This window comes from Cetorhinus maximus, chromosome 24 (assembly GCF_964194155.1).
Source record: "Cetorhinus maximus chromosome 24, sCetMax3.hap1.1, whole genome shotgun sequence".
NCBI classification, from domain to species: domain Eukaryota; kingdom Metazoa; phylum Chordata; class Chondrichthyes; order Lamniformes; family Cetorhinidae; genus Cetorhinus; species Cetorhinus maximus.
This window is the reverse complement of record NC_135902.1, coordinates 18,283,863-18,308,224: the sequence shown is the minus strand read 5'-3', so window position 1 is coordinate 18,308,224 and position 24,362 is coordinate 18,283,863. Positions and strand designations below refer to the sequence as shown.

At 46.4% G+C, this 24,362-nt stretch overlaps 1 protein-coding gene across 3 annotated transcripts in view; it reads right to left on the bottom strand.

Annotated features, from left to right (window-relative positions):
• caskin2b (CASK interacting protein 2b) overlaps positions 1-24,362 on the bottom strand; it is a 421,869-nt gene that overhangs the window by 74,419 nt on the left and 323,088 nt on the right. For all 3 annotated transcript variants that reach the window (XM_078570791.1, XM_078570794.1, XM_078570793.1), the window contains 2 exons: positions 14,627-14,722; positions 3,628-3,758 (listed from right to left, as the gene is read on the bottom strand). In XM_078570791.1, the coding sequence (XP_078426917.1) occupies positions 3,628-3,758; positions 14,627-14,722 (227 nt within the window). The remainder of the gene's footprint in view (positions 1-3,627; positions 3,759-14,626; positions 14,723-24,362) is intronic.

The window sequence follows — 24,362 nt, the reverse complement described above, 5'->3', positions numbered from 1 at the left end:
CAGGAGTCATTTGATTTTTCTACCCTGTGAGATTACTGATAAAATAGAATCCAATTACACCCCTTGTATGAAATAATTATATTGAATATCATCATGCAACCAGGCAGGAAAAAGACTTCTTCTACTTCTACAGAATGGAAAATATCTTGTGCAGTTTATCTGGGTTGCAAGTATTGAATCTTTCCCCAAATATGAATTTACTGTCACCATATCCATAAGATGCAATGTGCAGAACATGTTAATGAAGGCTGAGGCAGTCACAGAAATCAGTGTTATCATCTGCAGAGTGTTATAAATAACCAATGGGATATTTTCCTGTCAAATTAACAATATTGCACCTTGCTGTTAAAGTACAATTTGTACTCTCTGGTTTGTTTAATAATTGTGGTGGGATCACCTATAGGGTGCACACAAACTAACACTGCATTATATTGTTGCTGCTCTTAATATTAATGACCCATGCTGCATATATATCGAACAACATTTGTAACCAGATGCCAACAATGGCATTATCATTTTACTAAGACCTTTCTGTGATTACTTAGTGAGTTGATTGATGAATCTGGAAAGGGGCAAAAATATAATGCATGATTGAGGTGCTGGGGGGAGGTGGGGGCAGTGTTGAGGTGGAATAAGGGTGCCTGAAACAGGAGAAGCATCAGGGCCCATGATTTCTCTCCCTGGCCCTGCCCAGCCCTGGAAAGGGCACACAGAGTGAGGGTGGGTCATGATGACCTCCACAGTCAAATAGGCGTTGGTTCACATGTGGCTGAAATACTGCAATGTGGTGGTGTCTATGGAACTGTAACCCAGCAACAAGAGGAGAAGGATTAGGGGGACTAAAAACAATGATAGGGGTGGGAAATGTGCGGTGCTGATAGTGAGACCCACTGCATAAAGACCTAATGCTGTACAATGCATGGCTGCAGAGGATCGCTAACAGCTTTACTCTGTATACCGGGTGAGAGGATGTTTGGAGGTATGATTGCCACTGGTCCCTGTTTGTACCCAAAAGGTGCACATGCTTGATTTCACTCCAGATAGCAGCCAGGGGAAACCATTCCCACCCGTGGGTGCAATACTAAATTTATCTGAAAGCCAGAGGGCGTACTGAAAAAGGACATGTTCTGTCAGGAGTCGGATTGACAGTAAGTCTGTTTATAATTTAACGGCTCATCAGTCAGGAAACTGGGCATGAAGCGTGGTAACTGACCTGGCTAACTCACTGGGAGAGATCAGTGCTGCTCCCCAATCAGATACAGACGTCCGTTAGGCAACAGAGCCCTCCCTCCTGGCTGTTAGGACGGTCCCAGCCACCTGCTCTATGCCGGCTTCTCCAACTCACAGAGGGAAAAATCAATGTCTGTTCAGGGGATTGTGTGTCACTCTGAGCACTATCCAAGTGATTTACAACCTTACTCTAAAACTCTGACCCATAAATCAATAACATGGGGCTATAACAAACAGACTGTCTGGAGTTTGATAGACAGGGAATGAGTTTAACACATCAAGATTACTTACATACACACAGACACTCGTAAGCTTTACTCTGTATCTAACCAGTGCTGGTCCTGTCATGGGAGTGTTTCATGGGTGAATGTAAAGGAAGCTTTATTCTCTACCTAATCTGTGCTGTACCAGTCCTGGGAGTGCTCAATGGGACATTGTAGAGGAAGCTTTACACTGTAACGAACCAGTGCTGCATCTGTCCTGAGAGTGTTTGATGGGACAGTGTAGAGGGAGCTTTACTCTGTATTTAACCCATGCTGTACCTGCTCTGGGTGTGTTTGCTGGAACAGTGTAGAAGCTTTACTCTGTATCTAACCCCGTGCTGTACCTGTCCTTGGAGTGTTTGATGGGACAGAGTAGAGGGAGCTTTACTCTGTATCTAACCAATGCTGTACCTGCCCTGGGAGTATTTGATGGGACAGTGCAGGGGGAGCTTTACTCTGTATCTAACCCCATGCTGTACCTGCCCTGGGTGTGTTTGATGGGACAGTGCAGAGGGAGCTTTACTCTGTATCTAACCCCGTGCTGTACCTGTCCTGGGAGTGTTTGATGGGACAGTGTAGAGGGAGCTTTACTCTGTATCTAACCAGTGCTGTACCTGTGCTGGGAGTGTTTGATGGGACAGTGCAGAGGGAGCTTTTCTCTGTATCTAGCCCCGTGCTGTACCTGTGCTGGGAGTGTTTGATGGGACAGTGCAGAGGGAGCTTTACTCTGTATCTAGCCCCATGCTGTACCTGTGCTGGGAGTGTTTGATGAGACTTCTGAGTAAACTACACTGACTTAGAATGATATTGTGTAAATATTAATGTACGCGTATTTAACAAATCTTGCTGCAGCTCCTGCCTCTGGTTGTGGCAGTTTAGCTCATTTAAAACAAAGTAATCACTAACTTCACTAGAACCAGCTTTTGGCTCAGTGGCAGCTTTCCATCCACTGGTCCAGAGGTACAGAGTGACCTCCCCTGCCCACACAATCCCTATGAACAGAGACTCTCGTTCTGAATTCTGGATAACCTCCAATGGGATTCTTATCTCAGGATCAGATCCGTGCTGTACAGTATAAAGATGGTAATGGGCACGGAAGGAGTGTTCAGCTTGTCAGACTGATAACCATGCTGTAATCCCTTCCACTACGTTCACACGTTCCCCAAAACACAGCGTGAAGTCATGAAAACAAATATATCAACTCCATTAAAAAGCAGAACATTAATATTAGCCACATGGCGGCCATCCCCTTTTATTCCCTCCTCTCATGTCCAATGACCAGTGAGAAGGTGGAGATATGGTAAGGATAGTTGGCAATCATTCAGTTGTTCAACACTCCAGGCCTTAATTGACTACAGATACTGGCCCTGCTCACTGAGACACAATCTACGACTGGAAATCCAGCTCAGGGAGCCAGTACTTAGTCTGCTCTCTGGATCCCCAACATGCAATGTGCAACTCTCTCTAATTTCCCTTTTAGAGCTGTTAGAATGCAAAACTTTTCATCATATGGGGTACAACAACAACTTGCGTTTATATAGCACCATTAACATGAGCATAATCAAAGCAGGAGATATTAGGACAGGTCACCAAAAGCTTGGTCAACGAAATAGTTTTAAAGAAGCATCCTAAGGAACAGAGAGGCTGGGAGCTTTAGGGAGGGAATTCCAGAGCCTAAGGAAGCTAGGTAAGTACATGAGGGATAAAGAAACAGAAGGAGATGCTGTTCAGGTGAGAGGAAGTAAGGTAGGAGAAGGCTGGTGTGGAGTATAAACATCAGAATGGCTGAATGGCCTGTCTATGTGCAGTAAATTCAGTGTAGAAGTGAATTGAGCCTGTGATTCAGTCACAATTTTTGCCCTAAAAGGTTAAGGGTCACAAGGTGCCTCCCATATAGGTTCACCAACAGCCGAACAGCACTGACAGCTGAGTCCATCGAGACAGTCAGCCACAGTCACACGATTCATTGAAGGGTTTGAATTCTAAACCAAACGACCTCATCACCTTCATGGAGATCTCCTGATCCTAGGATAACCCTGATCCGTACACTTCTCCATAAGTTAATTACATTTCATATCAGGGCCAAACCGTGTGGCACAACACAAGGGCAAGCATTAAAATAAGACGGCCATACCTGATAATGTCCTTGTGCCCATTCTTTGCAGCCAGATGCAGCGGCGTGGTGAAGTTGGTATCAGTGCTGTCTTTGGACTGACCCTCCAGCAAGGCGACACACATGTTACTGTTCAACAGAAGCTGTGCGACCTGTGCATTAAGGCAAGGGAGAGATGAATCTGTCAGAACCATTGAAAATCCTCCATAGATTACCTACTTGCATTCCAGGGATTCTGTCCACTCAGTGATTCCAGTCTTGATCCAATTTGGAGCCTGACTGAACTTTGACATCCAACAGGGCCTAGCTGTTGCTAATCAAGCCTCTAATTTAGGTGGTATAGGGAACTTAGCAGATCACAGTTTAGGGTGGCATTTGCAGATGGTGTTGCTGACCGAGTTTTGATTTATGTTTCTGCTCTCCTGTCACTGATCTCTCGACTGTCTGGAAAGGCATTCAGCCACCCATGAAGGGCTGACAGCTGTGTCTCTATCGAGATGGGGACTGACCTTCCCCTCTCACTACCCAAAACCCCCTTCTGCTGCCTTTCTGGTTCAATAGCAGCCTCACTCCAGCACCACAGCTGAGTACTGCCAAATCCCAGCTTGAAAAGTCAGTCACAGCTAATTCCTGAACCAGAACTTCTTCCTTGAGTATCTGTCTCCTCACATCTTGGCTTTCCCATCCTACTCCTTCCCCAAAAAGGCCACATAGTTCATGGTGGCAGCACTCTCTCTCCTCTGAGTCGGAAGGTTGTGGGTTCAATCCAGGGACTTGAGTACAAGGTGTAGGCTGACACTCCAGTGCAACACAGAGGGAGTAATGCATTGTCAGAGATGCCGCCTTGCAGATGAGGCGTTAAACCAAGGCCCAGAATGATCTCTCAAATGGGTGTAAAAGATTCCAATGCAGAACTGGAAGAAGAGCAAGGGAGATCTCTCTGATTTCCTGGTCGATATCTAAACCGAAGTCACTAAGAATAGATGAAGGGCTCATTTAGAGAGCTTGCAGTGCACAAATTGGTTACTATATTTCCTACATTACAACTATGGCTGCGGTTCAAAAGCACTTTTATTGGGTGCAAAGCACTTTGGGAACGTCCTGAGGTTGTGAAAATCACTATATAAATGCAAGTCTTTCATAGGCAGGCCAGTTAATCCAGTCTGATCCAGGCCATGCTCTGTTGTGTTGGCCTAAATACTTGACTACCATCAAGATGGAGGAATGTTGCTCGCTCTTTTACCCTCCTCTCCTGCAGGAGTTATCTTTCTACTGGTGTGATGTTCCACAATTGCCCTCCATTGCCTAGCCCTCGGTGACCATTATTTACATGTGAGCAGTGTCAGCTAATGCTGTTGGGCTATTTAACTACAGGGGTCAGCAGGACCCAACCCAACTCAACCCCAACTGATGCCCACACAAGGATGCCTCTCAGCAAAAGCCAATGGGTAGTGATGAGAAGCCTGGGTGATCTCCCTCTCTGTAACCTGAGACATGAAGGCCACTCTGGTACAACAACTGAGGATGACCAACTCAGCATTGACTAGGGTTCAAACCTGCAGGATGTACAGGTCTGTCTGGCTCTGGTACTCACTCCATAAACTCCCAGGTGGACCCTGTGTTGCTGCTGTTTGGTGAGATGCCATGGAGGTGAAATTTGCTTTTGGTAACAGTGCGAAACAAGCAGAATGCACGGGCCATCGATGGAGCTGAATATTGGGTGGAGCGTTTAACAGGCGGCTGACACATCTGCTTTATGCCAATGTCTGAGGCGGATTTCTATCCCCTCCCCAACCGCAAAGTCTTCCTTCCTAAACTGGTGACATTTTGATTGGTGAGTGAGCCAGCCAATGGCATTGGAAGGGTTCAATGGAGGAATGTAGTCTAAACTATTGCTGGGGTGGAGGTCTGTTGCTAGCCGAGGGTAAGGCCCAGGTGCGTCTCCTCCAACTGCCAACTTATCCCAATGAGGAAAGGGAAGTAAAGCCCATGGTCTGACTTCACCTAGAATGAGGCCGTTGACCCAGGGGAAATTCATTCAATTATGAGGGCCTAGATAAAGTGGATAGTAAGGCCCAATTCTGTGAGCAGAGAAATCCATAAGTAGGGGGTATAGATTTAAAGCAATTGATACAAGGATTAGAGGGGAGTTGAGGAGAAATTTTTTCACTCAGTGGGTGGTGGGGTCTGGAACTCTGAGTTTGAAAGGGTGATAGAGACAGAGACCCTCACCATATTTAACAAAAAATACTTGGAGAGACACTTGGAATGTCGTAGACTATAGGGCTACAGACCAAGAGCTAGAAAGTAGGATTAGGGTGGACAGCTCTTTCACGGCCAACCCAGAAACAATGGCCTTTCTGTGTTGTAACTTTCCTGTGTTGCTAAACAGAAAAGGCTGGGGACAGTGCAGAGGTGTTGTTCACCAACTGCAGCGAATGGACCTCATCAGCATTGATCCATTACTGACTGATATGAAGTGATATGGAAGTCCCAGTAAATCATCAATAGCAGGTGGCTCCCTGATTATTTCAGGAACATACGGAACAGGGGAAGGCCATTCAGCCCCTCCAGCCTGCTCCTCCATTCAATTAGATCATGGCTGATCTTCATCTCAACTCCATTGTCCTGCCTGAGCTCCATGCCCCAAGATACCCTTGCCTAACAACAATCTCTGGATCTCAGTCTTGAAAGCTCTGATTGTCCCCCAATACCCACAAACTCTGGGGAGGAGTTTTCCAGATTTCCACTGCCCTTTGTGTGGAAAAGTGCTTCCTGACTTTTCCCCTGAACGTTGTAAGATTACATCCCCTCGCCCTTGATTCTTCCCATCAAAAAAAATAGTTTCTTTCCAGCTCTCTCTCTTCATGTAGTGGCTTTGATGGGGCAAGGCAAGGTAGACAGGCGCCAAGAATTACCTCAACCTGTACGAGGATTGAATTCACATCATTGGCATTAAACTGCACCACACCCTAGCTGTCCAGGCAACTGAGCTGTCTACCATATTGAATTCTTCTATCATTTTAAACACTATGATCAGATCACCCCTGAATCCCCTGTCATCAGGAGAAAAAAAGTGAAGTTTACGCAACAATTCTTCAATGATCGGCTATTCCCAGTTCACCATTGTCCTCAACACCAAGCTGGTCCTAGGTTATCAATGATCAGCCCATTCCCATGTCAACTTTGAGAATAAGCCTTTATTCCTGAGTAGTTAGGGATTAGTGTCATCGAGCTATCCACAGGAGAAAATTGCCAGGTTATGGTAATAGGGATGAGAGATCAAATGAATAAAAATGGAATAGAAAATTCTTAACTATCTGGATGCAAGGGATCTCTACAATCTGACAGCACCACCTGTCTGACAGGATTTTAACGAGCTTCATCCCCACTCACAATGCCTGAGTGCATAAATCCTACCAAACATTTTCAAAATTTTATTTGGGTTAAGAGGAATGGATTGATTTTATTCATGAGCATCCATTAAGCATTGGACATGTCATTGAGTGGGCTGTGCTGTTGCACATTTCATTCACAGTGTATTTGCATTCGTACATCCAATCTGCTGTCACAGTTGTACACACTTGGTGTTAAAAAAAGAAAGACTTGTGTTTATCTAGTACCTTTCACAAACTCAGAACATCCCAAAGTTCATTACAGCCAATGAAGTGTTTTTGAAATGTAAGGGAATGTAGGGAAACAGGGTTGCCAATTTGCACACAGCAAGATCTCAAAAACAGCATTGAGATGGCAGACCAGTTAATGTGGTTTTGGTGGTTTAGGGGTAAATGATGGTCAGTAACCTCACCAGTTCTTCTCCAAATTGTGCCAGGGGATCCTTTACATCCAGACAATTTAATATCTCATTCACAAGATGGTACCCGCAACAGTACAGCCGTCCTACAATATTGCACTGAAGAATCAGTGAGATTTTGCATTCAGTGGGATTGGGCTTATGGGAGGGAGAATGCAACCAACTGAGTCGACATTAAAACCTACAGGAGCCAAAATTAACACCTACAGGAGCCAACGCTAACACAAACAGGAGCCAATGTTAATAGCTACAGGAGCCAAAATTAACACCTACAGGAGCCAAAATTAACACCTACAGGAGCCAACATTGATCGCTACAGGAGCCAAAACTGACACCTACAGGAGCCAACGTTGATAGCTACAGGAGCCAAAATTAACACCTACAGGAGCCAACATTGATAGCGACAGGAGCCAAAATTAACACCTACAGGAGCCAACACTAACACATACAGGAGCCAACATTGATAGCTACAGGAGCCAATGTTAAAACCTAAAGGGTCAATGTTAATGCCTACATGAGCCAAGGTTAATTACCACATGTGCCAACATTAATACCTGCAGGCTCCAAGGTTAACACCCACAGGAGCGAATGATAAAACGTACAGGCGCCAAAGTTAATACCCACAGGAGTAAACGTAAACATCTACAGGAGCCAACATTAATACCTACAGGAGTCAATGTTAATACCTACAGGAGCCAACATTAATACCTACAAGAACGAACTTTAATACCTACAGCAGCTAACAACCACAGGAGCCAACGTTAATACCTCCAGAAGCCAATGTTAATACCTACAAGAGCCAATCTTAATACCTACAGGAGCAAATTTAACACCAATAGTAATCAACAATAACACCTACAGGAGCTAATATCAATACCTACAGGAGCCAACATTAATGCCTACTGGGGTCATTTTTAATACCTACAGGAGCCAGCGTTAATATATACAGAAGTCAAAGTTAATACCTACAGAAGCCAACATTAATATCTCCAGAAGCCAACATTAATACCTACAGGTTAAGAACTATAGGAGCCAACATCAACATCTACAGGAGTCAACGTTAACACATACAGGAGCCAACGTTAATAACTACAGGAGTCAACGATAATACCTACAGGAGTCAATGTTAATACCTACAGGGAACATTAACACCTACAGGAGCCAATGTGAAAAACTACAGGAGCCAACATCAGTACCTACAGGAGTCAATGTTAACACCTACTGGAGCCAACGTTAATGCCTGCAGGAGACAACGTTAATGCCTGCAGGAGACAATGTTAATGCCTGCAGAAGCCAACGTTAAAGCCTGCAGGAGACAATGTTAATGCCTGCAGGAGCAAACGTTAATGCCTGCAGGAGACAATGTTAATGCCTGCAGAAGCCAACGTTAAAGCCTGCAGGAGACAATGTTAATGCCTGCAGGAGCAAACGTTAATGCCTGCAGGAGCAAACGTTAATGCCTGCAGAATCCAATGTGAAAATCTACAGGACTCAACATTAATACCTACAGAAGCTAACATTGACACCTACAGGAGCTAATGTAAACACCCACAGGAGCCAACGTTAATACCTACAGGAACCAACATTAATACCTACAGGAGCCAATGTTAATACCTACAGGAGCCAACGTTAGTATCTACAGGAGTCAACATTAATACCTACAGGAGCCAACATTAATACCCACAGGAGTCAACATAAACATCTGCAAGAGCCAACATTAATATCTACAGGTGCGAACGTTAATACCCACAGGAGCCAACATTAATATCTACAGGTGCGAACGTTAATACCCACAGGAGCCAACATTAATATCTACAGGTCTCAACATTAATATCTACAGGAGCCAACGTTAATAGCTACAGGGGCCAATCTTAATATCTACGTACAGAAGCCAATGTTAATACCTCCAGAAACCAACATTAATACCTACACGAGCCAACATCAACATCTACGAGAGTCAGTGTTAACACCCACAGGGGCCATTGTGAATACCTACAGGATCTAATGTGAATACCTACAGAATCCAAAGTGAAAACCTACAGGACTCAACATTAATACCTACAGAAGCTAACGTTGACACCTACAGGAGTCAACATTAATACCCACAGGAGCCAACGTCAATACCCACAGGAGCCAACGTCAATACCCACAGGAGCCAACGTCAATACCCACAGGAGCCAACGTCAATACCCACAGGAGCCAACGTCAATACCCACAGGAGCCAATGTTAATACCCACAGAAGCCAACGTCAATACCCACAGGAGCCAACGTCAATACCCACAGGAGCCAACGTCAATACCCACAGGAGCCAACGTTAATATCCACAGGAGCCAACGTCAATACCCACAGGAGCCAACGTCAATACCCACAGGAGCCAATGTTAATACCCACAGAAGCCAACGTTAATACCCACAGAAGCCAACGTCAATACCCACAGGAGCCAACATTAATACCCACAAGAGCCAACGTGAATACCTACAGGAGCCAACGTTAATAGCTACATGAGTCAATGTTAATACCTACAGGAGTCAACATTATTACCTACTGGAGGCAACGTTAATACCTCCAGAGTTTAACACTAATACCTACTGGAGCTAACGTTAATAACCACAGGAGCCAACGTTAATACCTAGAGGAGAGAACATTAATACCAACAGGAGTCAGCGTTAATACCTACAGGAGTCATCGTTAAAACCTACAGGAATTTCACTACAGACTATATATCATTTTCTAGAGTTAATGTATGGTTCCTCGGGTGTTTTTGAAATGTATGGTCTGATAAACATCAGAACAGGCAAATCTGAGAAGAGCCCTTTGGCCCTTCCAATATCCAAATCTTCCTATTGCCGGATTAATTGACCATCTCTGATGGTTTTAACTCTAAATCCTCTGCTCCTCCTTTGCCAGTTTTTTTTTGAAGTGATAATATGGGGTTGCCTTCTTTATGGACCACTCAACGTTTGACTCGCAGATATCCAAAGGCATTGCTCATGGTGAGTTTGACGATGTGCTATTTCCTAAAAATAGGGGTGTCATTAACAATATGTGACAGCTAAAGTATTACAGGAAACAGGTGAGACACATTTTTAAAAAATGCATTCCTTCACAGAATATGTGCGTTGCTGGCTAGGCCAGCATTTATTACCCATCCCTAATTGCCCTCGAGAAGGTAGTATTGAGCAGCCTTCTTGAACCGCTGCAGTCTACATAATGGAGTTTCACCCACAGTGCTGTTAGGAAGGGAAATTTCCTTGTTGGAAATGCCCGCGATACACATAACTTTTAATTACATAGAGATAGACATTAATGAGATTTGTCCTTCAATCATCCACTGCCTAGACTTGAGTTTCTCTCTGAATTTCTTGCAGCTCGTCCTATAATATTGAAGCTCAGTTCTGGTCCTTCATTGTGCACCCCCTCCAATACAGCAAGGGCAGCCAGAATTGAACACAAAACTCCACATTTCACCTGCCATGATTTGATGCATGGCAGAACATGTTAGAGGGGCTGAATGGCCTTTGTTCCTGACGTCTGAATAGTGTATCTTGTGTCAATTTGCATTATACATTCCTTCAGCTTTTTAGACTCACTCTGCCATATGCCCTGACATTGAAAGTAACAGGTTCACTATTGTACTCAGGTTTCTTTCCCCAACTATTTGCCACAAGTCGATTCATTTCACACTCATGAATCACATCTTCCGACCTTTCTGAAATATGGTTATTGTTTTCAGCGTTAAGTTGCCCAATTCTATATCTCCCTTCTATGCTGCTCTCCCTATTTTAATGTCATCGTCAAATTTGAGAAACTAACATCTGATTTTTGCTCTTCATCACATTTTGAGTAGATTAAAAACATTAGAGAGTCAAGGACCAATTTCTGAGGGACTCCATTCAACCCCGGTCTACCATTCCAACTCTCAGAAGCAAACTGTGTTTCCTACTTTTAACACCTTGAACCAGTCTCATTCCTGACTCTTGATTTTGGTTTCATTGGAAATCTTTCATGAGGAACTTTTATCAACAGCTTCCTGAAAATCCAGATTAACTATACCATCAGGCAGTTCCACTATACCCCTGATCTATCTAAAACATCAAGGTCTTGGCTGTCAAATTTTGCTGCTTGTTATTTTATACCAAGACTACAGTGCATCTCATTCACCATGAGTCTTAGAGGTGAAATGTATGAAGCACATTTATTCTGGGAAGATTGCACCTTTTTATGTAAAAGTAAATTTGTCAAAATAAAGTCAAATTCATTCAGTTATCAAATACTGCCTGGCTGTCAGACACTGACAGTGTGTGCCTGTGTGTACTACTTCACTGAATTAGTCCACTAGCTCAGAGCTTTTTGTTTGATCACTCATTAATATTCATCCCCTCGCCTCTCAGGGGAATCCTGTGGATGCACAAATCCCACAGTATTTACCCAGTTTATTCAAACTACTCGTGACTGCTGTCATGAACGACAGTTCTACGTTGATTCTATTGCATTGAGAAGCCTCAAAGCAAACTCGCCAGGAAAGCACACTACATTGCAGGAATTAAAACATCAAGATCTTGTCTGTCAAACTTCACTGCTTATTATTTTATACAAAGACTGCAGTGCACCTCATTCACTATGAGTCTTTCCTGTCGTATTAGAGATGAAATGTATGAAGCACAGTCATTCCTTCAAGAACAGTCTGTTAAAAAAAAATCCTATTTTACATCAGAGCAAATGACTGGACAGCAGAGACTGCTGTCTTCTCATTTGAAATGCAGTGAACAACAGTGGATAGGAGTGCACGACACTGTACGACTGGCATCTGCCTACAATGTGGAAAATTGTCCAGATTTGTCCTTTACACAAAAAGCTGGACAAATCCAACCTGGCCAATTACCTCCCCATCAGTCTACTCTTGATCAGATGGGGTCATCAACAATGCTATCAAGCGGCACTTACTCAGCAATAACCTGCTCACTGACACTCAGTTTGGGTTCTGCCAGGGCCACTCAGCTCCTGACCTCATTATAGCCTTCCAAACATGGACAAAGCTGAAATCAAGAGGTGAGGTGAGAGTGACTGTCCTTGACATCATGGCAACATTTGACCAAATGTGGCATCAAGGAACCCTAGCAAAATTGGAGTCAATGGGAATTAGGGGGAAAACTCTCTGCTGGTTGGAATCATACCTAGCACAAAGGAAATGGTTGTGGTTGTTGCAGGTCAGTCATCTCAGCTCCAATTCATCACTTCAGGAGTTCCTGAGGGTAGTGTCCTTGGCCCAGCCATCTTCAACTGTTTTGTCAATGACCTTCCGTCAGGAGTAGGGATGTTCGCTGATGATTGCACAATGTTCAGCACCATCCGCGACTCCTCAGATACTGAAGCAGTCCATGTCCAAATGCAGCAAGACCTGGACAATATCCAGGCTTGGGCTGACAAGTGGCAAGTAACATTCGCGCCAAACAAGTGCCAGGCAATGACCATCTCCAACAAGAGAGAATATAACCATCGCCCCTTGACATTCAATGGCATTACCATCGCTGAATCCCCCACTTTCATCATCCTGGGGGTTACCATTGACCACAAACTGAACTAGACTAGCCATATTAATACTGTGACTACAAGAGCAGGTCAGAGGCTAGAAATCCTGTGGTGAGTAACTCAGCTCCTGACTCCCCAAAGCCTGCCCATGATCTGCAAGACACAAGTCAGGTCTGTGATGGAATACTCTCCATTTGCCTGGATGGGTGCAGCTCCAACAACACTCAAGAAGCTTGACACCATCCAGGGCAGAGCAGCCCGCTTGATTGGCACCACATCCACAAACATTCACTCCCTCCACCACTGGCAAACAGTAGCAGCAGTGCACCATCTACAAGATGCATTGCAGAAACTCACCAAGGCTCCTTAGACAGCACATTCCAAACCAACGACCACTACCATCTAGAAGGACAAGGTCAGCAGATAGATGGGAACACCACCACCTGGAAGTTCCCCTCCAAGCCACACACCATCCTGACTTGGAAATATATCGCCATTCCTTCACTGTTGCTGGGTCGAAATCCTGGAAATCCCTCCCTAACAGCACTGTGGGCTGGGCAGGGATGGGCAATAAGTGCTGCCCTAGCCAGTGATGCCCCCATCCCATGAATGAATAAAAAAATATTCTACATTCATGTCTTGGAATGAGGCAAATGTTTCCAGCAGCCCTGAGGGGGGTGTTCTTTGCTCCCGGGCCACTTCTAGAGAAGGGGAGAAATTGGAAAGGAAAACAAAACTCAGCCATCCCGAACCAGGTTCTGAAGCACTGACATCAAGGTCCATGGTCAAAGGTGGCTCAGTACTGAGCTTTCTAACTATTCAGGTTCCAAAATTGTGTGGACACACCTGCAACTGGGAGACAAACCGGGACCTGAAGTGAACTGGCCACCTTTGAATAGGTTTGACTGTTATAGCCAATCCCGCAATTCCCAATCCTGGTGCCCACTCTCACTGCAATTCCCAATCCCCACCCTCACTGCAATTCCCAATCCCCACTCTCACTGCAATTCCCAACCCCAGTGCCCACTCTTTCCACACTTCCCAATCCCGATGCCCATTCTCTCTGCACTTCCCAATCCTGATGCCCATTCTCTCTGCACTTCCCAATCCTGTTGCCCATTCTCTCTGCACTTCCCAATCCCGATGCCCATTCTCTCTGCATTTCCCAATCCCGATGCCCATTCTCTCTGCATTTCCCAATCCCGATGCCCATTCTCTCTGCATTTCCCAATCCCGATGCCCATTCTCTCTGCATTTCCCAATCCCGATGCCCATTCTCTCTGCATTTCCCAATCCCGATGCCCATTCTCTCTGCACTTCCCAATCCTGATGCCCATTCTCTCTGCATTTCCCAATCCCGATGCCCATTCTCTCTGCATTTCCCAATTCCGATGCCCATTCTCTCTGCACTTCTCAATCCTGATGCCCATTCTTGTCCTTTGCTGATTGTGCACCATCATCCTCAGTCTGAATCCTCACAATTGTACAGCAACTCCACTAGATCACAACGCTTAGTCCCTTCTAAGCAGTGATCTTATAGCTACTTAATCTGCCTCATTTGTGAAACTGTATCTGACTTCTCTGTTGACATGGGGCCATAGACTCCATCAATGACATCACAGAGATGGCCCTGATTTACTGACAGGTGCTAACAGGCACAGAGTGAATAATCTTACCTTCAGTCTGCCAAACTCACACGCAAGGTCCAGTGGTGTTTTCTTTGCCTTATTTATGATGCATGGGTTGGACTGGTGCTGTAGAAGCATCTCGGACTGTGACAGAAAATAAGGACAATGTTGATAATAGCAGGTGGACAACCCCCATTGAATCCCATCCCTAGTTACAGATTACAGAATCCTTTATTTCATCCTTTCCCCAGCTTCATTGTGCTGACCCACATCTCCATTACTGAGCAAGTGAAAGAATTCATCAAAACCTTTGACTATCCTTATGTGGCCTCTTCTACATTCCACACATATTTTGAGAGATTTCTAAACAGCCTTTTTTTTGGAATGCTATCACTACAAGAGTAAAAAATACAATCCACAACTGGATAAATAACTCCTGGACAGCTAAAATCAGTCTGTAGCAATCCACCCTTTCCTTCTGTAGTATAAAGAGTTAGCAGAATGGATATCCTAATCTCCATGATACATGATGATTTAGGACTGACCTCAGGCAATCATGTGCTTGGTACTCTAGGCAGCAGACAGGTAGCCCTGAGGGGAAATGTGCCTTCCCTGTAACCCTACTATGTACATAATGTAAATAAACTAGTTTTTAAATAAATACCCTGATACACCTGCAGTTCTTCCTTGTTAGAATCCTGGCTTACCACATTCTACAACACCTTGAAAAGGTCACAATTCGCCCCACTTCAGGATTCAAGCACACAATTGTTCACAACCAAAGCAGAACGGTTATTGCCCAGTCATAGACTCCAGTGCAGCACTGAAGGACTGCAGTACTGCCACATCATAGATCCTACTACAACAACGACAACACTGTATTTTTATAGCATTTCTCACTTAATAAAACATCCCGCAGCGCTTCACAGAAGCATTTTAAAGTAAAATTTGACGTGAGGCAATATCAGGGCAGATGACCAAATGCTTGCTCAAAGCAGTAAGCTTTAAGGACTGTCTTTAAAGGGGTAAGGGAGATTGCTGTAAGCTCTTGTTGTTTTTTAAGTTCCCAGATGTTGTTAGTAATCACATTTTCACTTTGTAAAGATCAGAGACTCTTTATGTTTAATTTTCCCATGCTGTCTAGATCAGAAGTGAAACCGGACTGAACCGCCTCTGAGCACATCACTTCAGTCTCTAGTGTAGCCGTGAAATGTGACCCACTGGAACACTTACACACAACACATTAGTTCCTAGCTAAGTAGTTTCTAGCTGTTCATTGATATTTACAGATATTACAATAATATATAACACAGGTAGAGATTTATGCAGGGAATTCCAGAGTTTAGGGCCCAGGCAGTTAAAGGCATGGGTACCAGTGGTACAGCGATTAACACTGGAGTTGTTCAAGCTGCCAGAATTTGAGGGGTGCAGGTATTTCAGGAGAGCTATGGGGCTGGGGGAGATTACAGAGATAGAGAGGAGCAAGGCCACGGAAGGATTTGAAAACAAGGATGAGAATTTTAAAATTGTGATGTTGCTTCACTGGCATTCAATGTGGGGTCAGTGAGCACTGGAGGTAGCGGGTGAATGGGACTTGATGTGAGTAAGAATATGGGCGGCAAGAGTTTTGGACGACCTCAAGATTACGGAGGGTAGAATGTGGGAAGACAGTCGTGACTGCGTTGGAATAGTGAAGATGAGTTGAAGCAAAGGCGTTGTGGTATTGTCCAATCACAGACTCCAGTGCAGCAGTGAAGGACAGCAGTATAGTCAGTGCTGCTATTCTTCCGATGAAAGCACGAAAGACTTGAATTTGCTTATTTGTCTCTCAGAAAGGTCTACAGGTGTTGGGTTATCGTGAAGTGCAATTGTTACTATAAAGATGGATGTGGCTGCTAGTCTGAGCACAAGATGTCACAAACAGCAATGAGGTGAAAGGCCAGTTAATCTGTTTTAGTGATGTACTTTGAGGGAAAAATATTGGCCGAGGCACCGGGGAGAATTCCCTGCTCTTCTTCCAATGGTGTCATAAGGTTTCCAAATCCATATGAACCACCAGAAATGGGTGAAAGTCATCGCCTCCGACAGTGCAGCCCTCCCTCAGTATCACTCTGGAGTGTCAGCCTGAACAATGTGCTCAAGTCTCTGGCTGGCCTAGTTATTCATCTCTTTGCTGCCGATGGGATGTTGTTGACAAGGAAACTGACTGAAGTATTTATGTAAACAACAGTCACTGCGCTGCAGAGGAAACCTTCGTGTGGAGGGTATCAGAGATGCTTTGATTACTTGGCAAAGCACTATAGAAATTTATGTTCTTTTTAGTTGTTTGATAATTTTCAAGCCCTCCCATCTTCTCCCGCTTTCTTGTGTTGAATGACCTCTGGAATATGAGGACAGAGAAAGATTACGTAATGAAAAAAATACCTTTGAAACAATCAGGCCTCAATTTGGCTCTGTCAATGCAGTTCTCGAGGCAGCCAGCAGGAGGTATAGGAGAGCAACTCAGGGAAGCTCCAGGAGGGGAGATCGCGCTCCCGCTCAGTGGCCCAGTTTTACATAACCCTGAGGGGGGAGGGAATCACTGCTTCTTATTATTTGGTTTGACGTGGCCCTCAGGGTGCAACAGATTGAGAGGAGCATTGGAAATATCCCAACAAGTGAGCTGAAGAATTCTGTTTCTCTAGTGCTGAGGGGTCTGGAAGTGAGCAACAAATACGTTGATGAAGATTAATGAATGTGCTGGGGCTGAGCTGATTTCTCACCCATATGTCAGCACTCTTGTGACTCAGTGTGATCTGTATTCATAACATTGGCAGCAGGATCCATGTTTAACTCTTTCCTTCAGCCTGAGCAAGATCAAAATGCACGCAGGAACAACAAGGTGCTTAAAAATTCTGCAACTAGGTTCGAGGAGGTGAAGTATCCCAACATTTTCCCAAACACACCCATCTGCCACTGCAGGCTAGTGTAACGCCTGCCTAATCTGACATTCCCACCAACTGTCTATAGCCAACAACAACAATTACCTACATTGAAAACCTGCCTTTAATATGCAAAACATCTCAGAGTGCACGACAGTAATGTTTCAAACAAAATTTGACGCCGAGCCACATAATTTTTTTTTTACTCGTTCAAGGGATGTGGGCTTCGCTGGCTGGGCCAGCATTTATTGCCCATCCTGAATCACCCTTGAGAAGGTGGTGGTGAGCTGCCTTCTTGAACCGCTGCAGTCCATGTGGTGTAGGTACACCCACAGTGCAGTTAGGAAGTGAGTTCCAGGATTTTGACCCAGCGACAGTGAAGGAACGGCGATATATTTCCAAGTCAGGATGGTGAGTGACTTGGAGGGGAACTTCCAGGTGGTGGTGTTCCCATCTTTCTGCTGCCCTTGTCCTTCTAGATAGTAGTGGTAGTAGGTTTGGAAGGTGCTGTTAAAGGAGCCTCGGTGACTTCTTGCAGTGCATCTTGTAGGAGATATTAGGCCAGATAAAACCTCATTCAAAGAGATAGGTTTCAAGGAGTGTCTTAAAGGAGGAGAGAGATGTAGTGAGGTAGAGAGGTTTAAGGAGGGAAATTCAGAGCTCAGGGTCCAGGCAGCTGAAGCGTGGCCAACATCGGTGGAGTGATAAAAGTAGGGGGTTCTCAAGAGGTCAGTATTGCAGACACACAGATATCTTGGAGGGACGTGGGGCTGGAGTGGATTACAGAGTTGTGAGGGGTGAAGACATGGAGGGATTCTGAAAACAAGGATGAGAATTTTAAAATCAAGATATTGTTTGACCAGTTGCCAGCGTCGGTCAGTGAGCACAGGGGTGATGAGTGAATGGGACTTAGTGCGAACTAGGACATGGGCAACAGAGTTTTGGATGACCTCAAGCTTATGGAGGGTAGAACGTGGGAGACCGGACAGGAATATGCTGGAAGAGTCTAGTCTAGAGATAATAAAGACATGGATGAGGGTTTCAGCAGCAGATGAGCTGAGGCTGGGGCTAAGCCAGACAGCATTCCTGAAATTAAAATGAGTGGTTTTAGCGATGCAGTCGGATTCTCATCTTGGCCCTGCCCAACATGATGATTCCTTGATTCACAACCTTAAATATACCAGCACACCCCTGAACCTGATACACCTGCACACTGGCAGTATCCCCAATCCCACACTTCCACTGTGCCCGATCCCACACTCACTACACTGGCAGTGTCCCTGATCCCATACTCCCGACACTGGCAATGTCCCTGATCCCACACTCCCGACACTGGCAGTGTCCCTGATCCCATACTCCCGACACTGGCAGTGTCCCTGATCCCACACTCACTACACTGGTAATGTCTCTGATCCCACACTCCTAACACTGGCAGTATCCCTGATCCCACTCTCCTTACACTGGCAATGTTTCTGATCCCACGCTCCCTACATTGGTAATGTCTCTGATCCCACACTCCCTACACTGGCAATATTCCCAATCCCACACCCCTTACACTGCTATTGTGCCAGATCCCACACTCACTACACTGGCAGTATCCCTGATCCCACACTCCCTACATTGGCAGTATCCCTGATCCCATACTCCCTACATTGGCAGTGTCACCGATTCCACACTCCACACACTTGTAGTGTCTCTGATCCCACACTAGCAATGTCACCAATCCCACACTCACCACACTGGCAATGCCTCCATTCCCACACTTCCATACTAACAGTGACCCTGATCCGACACTTCCACACTAGCAGTGACCCCGATCCCACACTTCCTACACTGGCAGTATCTCCATTCCCATATTTCCTACACTGGCAGTATCCCTGACTGCACACTTCTGCACTGGCAGTCTCCCCAATTCCACACTCCCTACACTAACAGCGCCTCCATTCCCACACTGCCTACACTGCCAGTTTCTCCAAACCTGCACTCCCTACACTGGCAGTGTCTCTGATCTTACACTCCCTACACTGGCGATGCCTCTGATCCCACTTGCACCACACTGGCAGTGTCGCCAATCTCACACTCACCCCACTGGCAGTGCCTTCATTCACACACTTCCTACACTGACAGTATTCCCAATCCCACTCTCACGACACTGGCAGCATCCCCGATCTCGCATTCCCTACACTGGCAGTGTCCCCGATTCCACATTCCCTCAATGGCAGTGTCCCAGATCCCGCAATCCCTACACTGGCAATGTCACCAATCCCACACTCCCTACACTGGCAGTGTCTCTGATGTTACACTCCCTACATTGGCAGTCTCCCCAATCACACACTCGCCACACTGGCAGTGTTTCCATTCCTACACTCCTTACACTGGCAGTTTTCCCAACCCCACACTTCCTACGCTGGCAGTGTCCCCGATCCCACATTCCTACACTGGCAACGTCACCAAACCCACAATCCCTACACTGGCAGTGTCTCAGATCCCACACTTCCTACACAGGTAGTGTCTCAGATCCCACACTCCCTACACTGGCAGTGTCCCCAACCCCAAACTCCCTACACTGGCAGTGTCCCCAACCTCAAACTCCCTACACTGGCAATGTCCCCGATCCCACACTCCCCACACTGGCAGTGTCTCTGATCCCACACTGGTAGTGTCGCCAATCCCACACTCACCACACTGGCAGTGTCTCCATTCTCACACTCCTTACACTGGCAGTGTCCCCGAACCCATACTCCCTACACTGTTATTATCCCCAATTCCACACTCCCTACATTGGCAATGTCCCCGATCCCACACTCCCTACATTGGCAATGTCCCCGAACCCACACTCCCTACACTGGCAGCGTCCCCGATCCCACTCTCCCTACACTGGCAGTGTCTCCATTCTCACACTCCCTACACTGGCAGTGTCTCCATTCTCACACTCCCTACACTGGCAGTGTCTCCATTCTCACACTCCCTACACTGGCAGTGTCTCCATTCTCACACTCCCTACACTGGCAGTGTCTCCATTCTCACACTCCCTACACTGGCAGCGTCCCCGATCCCACTCTCCCTACACTGGCAGTGTCTCCATTCTCACACTCCCTACACTGGCAGTGTCTCCATTCTCACTCTCCCTACACTGGCAGCGTCCCCGATCCCACTCTCCCTACACTGGCAGTGTCTCCATTCTCACACTCCCTACACTGGCGGTGTCTCCATTCTCACTCTCCCTACACTGGCAGTGTCTCCATTCTCACACTCCCTACACTGGCAGTGTCTCCATTCTCACTCTCCCTACACTGGCAGTGTCTCCATTCTCACACTCCCTACACTGGCAGTGTCTCCATTCTCACACTCCCTACACTGGCAGTGTCTCCATTCTCACTCTCCCTACACTGGCAGTGTCTCCATTCTCACACTCCCTACACTGGCAGTATCTCCATTCTCACTCTCCCTACACTGGCAGTGTCTCCATTCTCACTCTCCCTATGCTGGCAGTGTCTCCATTCTCACACTCCCTACACTGGCAGTGACTCCATTCCCACACTCACTACACTGGCAGTGTCTCCATTCTCACTCTCCCTACACTGGCAGTGTCTCCATTCCCACACTCCCTACACTGGCAGTGTCTCCATTCTCACTCTCCCTACACTGGCAGTGTCTCCATTCTCACACTCCCTACACTGGCAGTGTCTCCATTCTCACTCTCCCTACACTGGCAGTGTCTCCATTCTCACTCTCCCTATGCTGGCAGTGTCTCCATTCTCACACTCCCTACACTGGCAGTGACTCCATTCCCACACTCACTACACTGGCAGTGTCTCCATTCTCACTCTCCCTACACTGGCAGTGTCTCCATTCCCACACTCCCTACACTGGCAGTGTCTCCATTCTCACTCTCCCTACACTGGCAGTGTCTCCATTCTCACACTCCCTACACTGGCAGTGTCTCCATTCTCACTCTCCCTACACTGGCAGTATCTCCATTCTCACTCTCCCTACACTGGCAGTGTCTCCATTCTCACACTCCCTACACTGGCAGTGTCTCCATTCTCACACTCCCTACACTGGCAGTGTCTCCATTCTCACTCTCCCTACACTGGCAGTATCTCCATTCTCACTCTCCCTACACTGGCAGTGTCTCCATTCTCACACTCCCTACACTGGCAGTGTCTCCATTCTCACACTCCCTACACTGGCAGTGTCTCCATTCTCACTCTCCCTACACTGGCAGTGTCTCCATTCTCACTCTCCCTATGCTGGCAGTATCTCCATTCTCACACTCCCTACACTGGCAGTGTCTCCATTCTCACACTCCCTACACTGGCAGTGTCTCCATTCTCACACTCCCGACACTGGCAGTGTCTCCATTCTCACTCTCCCTACACTGGCAGCGTCCCTGATCTGAACATGCTGCTCCATGTGATATTTTCTTGTTCTTTCCCTGCCGTGGTGCCTCCTTGTTCTGCCCCTCCTCGGAATATCACCCTGATTACCTTTTGCCCAACAATCTCACCTGATGCTGCACCCTCTCCGCTTGTGTAATGCAAATCTATCCTTCCAATCATTAGCCCCGGGTACAGGAAGGTTTGTTTTTTTATGTTTCAGACGGAATCAACAATCACCTTTACACACAGCCTCATTTCAAAACAAACAAGTCTGGTCAGGTCGTGATGCCTGAGAGATTCTGATAATAATGTGCAATTTAAAAACAAACTCTAGAATTACTCAACAACTCTCACCAAACACTCTAATCTCACCCACTATGAACGTCAAGCCCTGAGCGTATTCCTATTCAGAACAGAAGGGGGGCTGGAAATTTAAAGGGACATGGGGCTGAGGTTAATGGCCTCGGCTGCAGACCCGGCCACCAGCTGGAAAGCCAGTGGCAACCCCGCCACACCCATTTCCAAGACCCCCGACAGGATTAAACATCAATCAGGCAGTTAACTGCCTGCCGTCTGTGTCCCCACACCATTAAAGACAAAGATCCGGCTTAGAAGAGGCACCAGCCAAGAAGCAGGCCAGCAGCTTCTCGAGCCCCAGCAGCGCCACCGGGACATGTGGCCACAGCTGGAACTGCAGCAGGCCCAGGACCATGAGCATCGTCGGGGCATACAGGAGAGGTAAATTCGTCAGGCAGGCACCGGCAAAGAGGCGGGGGGGGGGTGGGTCAATGTGGAGGGCAGAGTGGGACTCTTTTGTAGGGGCATCCCTTGCCTTGGGGGGCACTTTGTGATGCACTGGGTGCTGATCAAGAGGGCCCTTGTCCCCCAGAAGCCCACAGGGGTATAGAATACCAGCGGCAGGCTGTTATGCAGTCCTTAATTGGCTACTTAAGGGCCTCAATTGTCCCAGGGGGGGGGGAACTTCGTCCTCGACCTTCCGCACCCTTCACTTTGTTGGGAAGGCAACGGGCTCTCCATCAAGCCCCTTCCCACCCGATTATATGCCACATCCCCAACCCGCCTCCCCACCCGCTCCTGGGCAAATAGCCCACACCGTATCAGGAATGGGGTGTGTACAATCCATGATGCCCTGATATCCTTGTCCTATATATATACAGACTGACACAAACAGCCATTCACAGGCTAGACCTGGAACTGCCCAAAATAATGTCCTAAAGCATCAACAGCTCCTTTAAAAAGCTAACCTGGCACTTGAATCACATGGATAATACTTTTAAAGTACATTCACATTTGAATGTTCTTTCTGGAAAGGAAATTGAGGCCAGTTGTTAGGTGCCCTGTGTGTTGCGAGGTTCCACTGTGCCAAGCAGTGAGTTTGATTCACCGTCTGTGCTGGGTTAACCCCTCTCCATCCGCAGTAGCAGGGCTGTGCTATGAAGTGGCCCCTGGGTAAGGGGAGGTCAATCAGCGATACCTCTGGTATCGGACCCACTGCCAGGAAGCCCAGGTTGGAATGTGATTATATGCATCAACTAGGTGAATGCAGGATTGGGGTCAATCGCTTGTTGCACCTCAGTGCCTAGGCATGCTGCGATGGGGTACCAGAGGACAGCATCTGCCCGGTAGAACATAACCCAGCACGAATTGAGGCAGAGGGGAGGAACAGAGGAAAAGGGGGAGATGGAAGGGAAGGTGAGCAAATTCATGAAAAACCCATTGCCCCATTGACAATGTCAAACAGCCTTGGAAATCCCTTATCCTAGCATGCTGCATTCACCAGAAAAGACACTGCACAGCCCACACAACTTATCCTCATCGTGTGACAACTCCAATAAGACAGGTCTGAATGGACAAGCAAAGTCTATTGTGGATGCAGTTCCATCATCTCTACCTCCTCAGTCGTTATGAATCACTGAATCTCTATTTCCGTGGTCTTGGACCAGGAGGGGGAGGGCCAGTTGCTGCCTTGGTCACATGGACTCTCTGTAGCCCTCCCTTGTTGGCGGGGCTCCATATAATTGTCTTAAGAGAACAGGAGGCTGGTGGAACTTCAGTGGTGTTTGAATCCATAATCTTGTCCCTGAAAACCTTTGGTACCACTCCATGCATGATGCTATCCCTTGGATTTCAGTAAACCGTGTCCAAATAGCATTTAAATCCACTTGAGGTGTGAAAAGCACCCAGCAGTAAGATTACATAGAGACTGTCGTTCCAAACTTGGTAGGGTGCATTCGGTCCTGAAGTTGAACATAACTCAGAAACAAATCATGCAACCCAGCTGGTCTCTACTAGTGCTTAACTCCACACATGTGCTTTACTTCATCTCACCCTATCAGCATATATTTCTATTCCTTTCTCCTTCCTTGTACAATATCTAGCTTCTCTTCAAATGCATCACTTTACACTAGAGTGGTCAATTGTTATGATCGATGCGGTTGGTAAAACGGAGTTATTTAAAAA